Genomic DNA, 5,360 nt, shown 5'->3' on the forward strand with positions numbered 1-5,360 from the left:
GACAAGATGAATATAATTCGGCAAAATTCAACTAAACAAATCCAAATGTTTAGATTGTGTACATAGAGAAAAATGGAGCTAGCAACATGTCCATGGTCTGTGGAGGTGTGTGTGTTGGGGGAGGGGCACGAGATTGGTCTAGGCAGCGTTCGGTGTGATGGTAGTTAACTAGCGCACAAAACGCCATAATAGCAGGTTAGTACATGATTAATTAATTATTAATTATAAAATTTGAAAAAATGATTAATTTGAATTTTTAAAACAACTTTTCTGTAGAAAATTTTTGTAAAAACGAGTGAACCAGTTTAGGAAGCGTGTACGCGAAAAACGAGTGAATATGGCTTAGTTATCGTGCCAAACAAACACGACCCTAATCTATTGCTATCGTGCCAAACGAACATGACCCTAATCTATTGCAGAGCCAGAGATACAAGTTTAACTCAGTTTCAGTAATACTATTATCTTGTTTTTGACAATTCCTATTGTCCATGATGAATTTTTATAGTGCAGCTAGATGTATTAATTTGAAACTTGACAACAAAAGCTTTCCAACAAGTCCAAAATCATCTAGATTGACATGAAGGTACTAGGTCCGTTTTTAGCCAATAGTGTTGCAAAATGCCGAACTAGGGTGGGTGCCCTCATACATTTGATGTACATCTTGATTTGGGATACCATTGCCCCCTTATTGATCTAAACCAAGGATCCTATCACGAGCATTTGGTAGCAATCTATTGCGCTTTAAAGAAAACATTTACACAAATAAACAAATATTCTGATAATTAAGTTAAGTTGTTGTACACACACTCTTGTTACACCTTCCAAAGTATGTGTGGCTACCTATTAAACGTGCTGCGTGCAATAATATTTATTCGTAGACTGGCTAACGGATCTCGTGGCCGCCTCTCGGCCACAACCATGGCCTGACTATTGTAAAGCAGCACACGCCTATAAAAACAATTTTTTTTCTAGTAGTGAGGGATAAATAACTAGAAATTTTTTCATTAAATAAACCTTTGTAGCAAGTAATTTTATTACTAATTGCCGGACAAAATTTTTCTAAAAGTGAACCTTTTGGCCACGTCAGTGTTGGTGGCATGGCAAGACGGTCACGCCATGCTATGCCGAAAAGGGACAATGTTGCCACGCCACCGACAATGGCGTGGCAAGCTGTTTCGCCACACCAATGTTGGTGGCGTGGCCAAAAGGTTTATACGGTGAAAATATTTTTCTCAAAGGTTTAGTAATAAAATTATTTATTAAAAATGTTTAAAAAATAAAAAATTTCAAATAACTATGGGATAAAATTTTACTCCAGCATAAATTAATTTACATGGAGGATCTTCCTGTCATCTATATTATATCTACAGCTCATAAATCCCACAAATTTACAGGCAATTCGGCGAATTATGTAAATTTAAGCAACCAAACGATGTCTATTCATCTTAACAACTACTCTACATAGTAGGATAATACGAGTAGTATCCATCCCTGAGTCATTAATATATAAGTTCTTTCTTTCTTAATTTACTGCCTTGAAGCACGGCCAAGCTGCTCGCTCGCTAGAACGTGGGCACGACGCCGCAGCTGGAGTCGGCCAGCGCGGCGGCGGAGAAGTACTGGTCGACCTCGAGGTCGGCGTCGGTGCGCTTGGCGAAGCGCCCCTTGATCCTCGGCCGTGCCTCGGCGTACGCCTTCCGCGACGCGTACCTGATGGTCTTCTCGAACCTCCTCGTCTTCCTCTTCTCCCTGTACCGGTGCACCCTGGCCTCCCGGTCAATGGCGCCCGCGAACTGCGTCCTCGTCGGCGACATAATGTTGCTGTGCGCCGCCGCAGAGGAGCCACCAGCTGCTGTGAAGAGGTCGATGGTGCTCTTGGATGGCTTGAGGAAGGATGAGCTGGTGGTGTCTGGCACGCCGCAGTCTGGGACCCTGGTCATGTTCTCCAGCGATGACATCGAAACCTGGGCGGTGATCGAGATCGAGTGAGACTGAAAATATACAGAGACAGAGCACAAAAATACTACTGCTCCCTCCATTTTATAATATAAGATATTTAATTTTTTTCTTATAATATTTGAAAATTTGTTTTATTTAAAAATTATAAAAATATCATTGATTTTGCTTGTGACTTACTTTATTATAAAAAAACTTTAAACACAACTTATCATTTATTATACTTATACTATTTTTTAATAAGACGAAGGGTCAAACGTTACGAAAAATAAGTTAAACAAATAGTACTCATGAAAAATAAGTCAAACAAATAGTACTCATGAACGCACGCTGGCTTTATTCCCAGTTTCAGACTATCAATTCAACGATGGCAGCAACACATTTACTGGTACTGTAGCTGATAATTATTGTAGGGATGAGTTTTAGTCAAATTAACGGCATGTAAAACTAGGCACAAGGAAAAGCCTAAGAGAAAAGTAGCTTTTCGAATTTTGTAATCTCTTGTTACATTTTCTCGATTCGGATATTCTAAATAAATTTCTGCGTTTTAGGTAGCATTACGTACTACTGTACAAGTTGATTTTAACCTCTTGAGGAAGACTTGTTCCTTTTCACTTTCATTGTTGCCTCTTAACCATAGTGTGTGAACTAAAACTTTTAACGTAATTCCAAAATGTTAATTATGGTTCAATACATTCCGTACAAGTTATGGTGTTCTCTTGATCAAGTTGTTCCTTTTCTTTTCATTGTAGCCTCCTTACTCAAAGTGTGAATTAAAAACTTCAAAATAGTTCCAAAATGTTAATCATGGTTCCATATCATCCCATTAGGATAATATTTCAATAAAATTTTAAGTCGGTAGTAGTAATATGTTTACATAAGTCATTAATTGATAAGAAATCGTGTAAGAGAAAACAAAAAAAAAAAAGACTTACGCTGTGGCCGAGCGTTGCGCCAAAGCAGTACCCGCGCCTGGGGTTGGGGGCGTCGTAGTCCGGAATGTCCATACGCACCGCGGCGAAGCCCTGGCGCTCCGGCAGCTGCGCCACGGGCACGGCGAACTCGTGGTGGTCGTGGCTGCCGCTGCTGCACTCTTTGCTCGACGCGTCCTCGTTCTCCCCCGCACCGCCGCCGAGGTTGAGGAAGTCCGCCACCAGCGCGTCGCCGAACGGCGGCAGCCCCTGATCCGAGCCCTTGTGCGGGTCGAGCAGAAGCCACAGCGTTGCCTCCTCCTCCTCGCCGGTGTCGGCGTCGTCATAGTCACACCTCCTGCGCTCGCGGATGGGCCAGGAGACGCCCCCTGCAGGGCGGACGACGAAGGCACCCCCGGCGCGGGGGGTGGCCACGGCGGCCATTGGCACGCGACAGTGGCGGCGGGCCAGCGGGTTGGCGGAGTGCACTTCAGCGTCGCACGCGGCACACAGAGCCGCCGAATCGGCGCGGCAGTAGAACCCGCACGGCGCCGACCTGCACGACTCGCAGCGCTGAGGCAGGCCGGGCAACTCCGGCTCCAGCTTCAGCATGGCCAAGGTTATTAGGTCATTCACTGTTTATTAAACACAGCAGTAGCAAAGCTAGCTAGCTACTCCCAGCTGGATTGATGAATTCTTATCTCTAGTAATAGTACCCCCTCCGACCCTAAGCTAGCATTTCTTCCTCTCTCCCGCTCCAAAATACAAGGAGTCATCTTTTACGTTCTTTAAAGAAAACTCAAATGGTATATATGTAAACGGAAAATAATTTACAAAATTATATATATATATATTTATATATAAGAAAATTAGATTCTACTGCCAGGTGTAGTTACTCCATTCACGTCCATAATGAAAAACACTTTCATAACTGTTTCTGCTCCCACCCAACAGAAAGTATGGACACTATTAAATCCCATATGAATGATACAACTATATGTATAGAGTTCGTACTTTCTGTTAAAAGTAAAAATATATATGGAGGTATTTCTGTACCTTAGACGTGAAGGGAGTAGCTACACCTGGTAATATATACATGTACATGTATATGTGTACATATATATATATATATGTGTGTGTGTGTTTGTGTGTTTATAGCTATATAAAAGTCAAAGGAAACAAAATGTGATAAAGAAAACCTCAGAATCAACTTTAAATTTAAAGTTGAAAATTTAAATTTTGGCTTATAAGTAGAAGTAAAACCCAAAAACATGAGGGTGATAATCATTTCAAGGTGACGAGATATCAAAGGATTATTTTCAGTGACTTCAGTGATCAATTTTTAGATTAATTAGATTCCGTTTATAAGCATCGAATCATTGGATCGATGGAAATCATGGAAAATAGTATGAAATGCTTGTATTATGATACAAAATTTAAATTCTAAAATTACTTATATTCTGCTTGGAGGGAGTAAAATGTAAGCATTTTTAAGAATTAAATCTTAAACCAAAATATAAATATTTTTTATTACTATTCAATCACTTTGTATTTAAATTCTTTACGTATATATATATATATCCCAATTCATTTCTTATCTATTAAAAGACACTATAGTAATTTAATTTTTAACTTTAATCTTTTCTAAATAAATTAAAAAATACTTAATTTTAATCGAGACATCCCGATCGAGCCAACACCGTAAAAGTGCAGTACAGTGCTACCTCTGTTTCACAATATAAGTTTTTCGGTATTGTTCAGATTAATATAAATCCTAATAAATCTAGATATACGAATAAATAATATATATAGATCAATACATAAATTTAGAATAGCCAAAACGTCACACGATATGAAATGGAGGAAGTAATTAGCAATTAGTAGCAAGCTGCAGTGAGGTATGCTAAAGTATAGTAGTGGCGTGTGGTGTTGTGCTTTGATTTGATTTGCTTTGGTTCGGTTTGATTTCTTGAGGTCGTGGACGATAATTGGACAGGTAGGCGGGAAACGCGCAGGAGAGGTCGCAGGGGAATCAGCTACGTCAAACACGGAAACGTGGCGGTTTTCTACCGGGTGAGAGCACCTGGTCACTTATCGGTTATCACTTATCTGGTGGTTTGGAGCTGTTCCCTGTGGGCCCACCTGTGCTCGCGTGGGTCCCACAGGATGAAGGGCTATTGGGAATTTGGCATATTGCTCTTGCTCCAGATAGACAGCTGCTTCGCCCGCAAACCGCAAATTTTGGATGAACCAGAAAACTGACAACCACGGCTTGGAGGAGGATATCACCTGTGAACGCCACTACGAACTCTGAACAAAAAACTTATAATACTTTATTCATCAGGTTTATAAATAAGATTGTCGACGAAATCAAACCCGGACCCTGCTTTCTCCCGGAAGGAGATGTGCGGGAGCCTGGCGGTTGGGTTATCGCAGCGGAGGCCTGGACCCGAGGGCTCCCGACGTCTTAGCCCTCTGGCAATCCTCAACCTT

At 41.1% G+C, this 5,360-nt stretch overlaps 1 protein-coding gene across 1 annotated transcript; it reads right to left on the minus strand.

Moving 5' to 3' along the window:
- Window positions 1-1,300: 1,300 nt before the first annotated feature.
- LOC102704639 (zinc finger protein CO3-like) lies at window positions 1,301-3,633 on the minus strand. Its single transcript, XM_040527414.1, has 2 exons — window positions 2,892-3,633; window positions 1,301-1,964 (listed from the first exon to the last, which is right to left on the minus strand). Exons 1-2 carry the CDS (start codon window positions 3,477-3,479, stop codon window positions 1,563-1,565), a joined length of 990 nt encoding a protein of 329 aa, XP_040383348.1. The 5' UTR covers window positions 3,480-3,633; the 3' UTR covers window positions 1,301-1,562.
- Between the last annotated feature and the right edge of the window lie 1,727 nt (window positions 3,634-5,360).

The sequence above is a fragment of the Oryza brachyantha genome, chromosome 9, assembly GCF_000231095.2.
Source record: "Oryza brachyantha chromosome 9, ObraRS2, whole genome shotgun sequence".
Taxonomy (NCBI): domain Eukaryota; kingdom Viridiplantae; phylum Streptophyta; class Magnoliopsida; order Poales; family Poaceae; genus Oryza; species Oryza brachyantha.

Bases quoted from the DNA above. Each gene is read 5' to 3' on its own strand.
- LOC102704639 (XM_040527414.1), bottom strand. From the start codon at position 3,479: ATGCTGAAGCTGGAGCCGGAGTTGCCCGGCCTGCCTCAGCGCTGCGAG. The intron at 1,965-2,891 runs GTAAGTCTTTTT...ATCACCGCCCAG, and splicing joins GCGCAACGCTCGGCCACAGC to GTTTCGATGTCATCGCTGGA.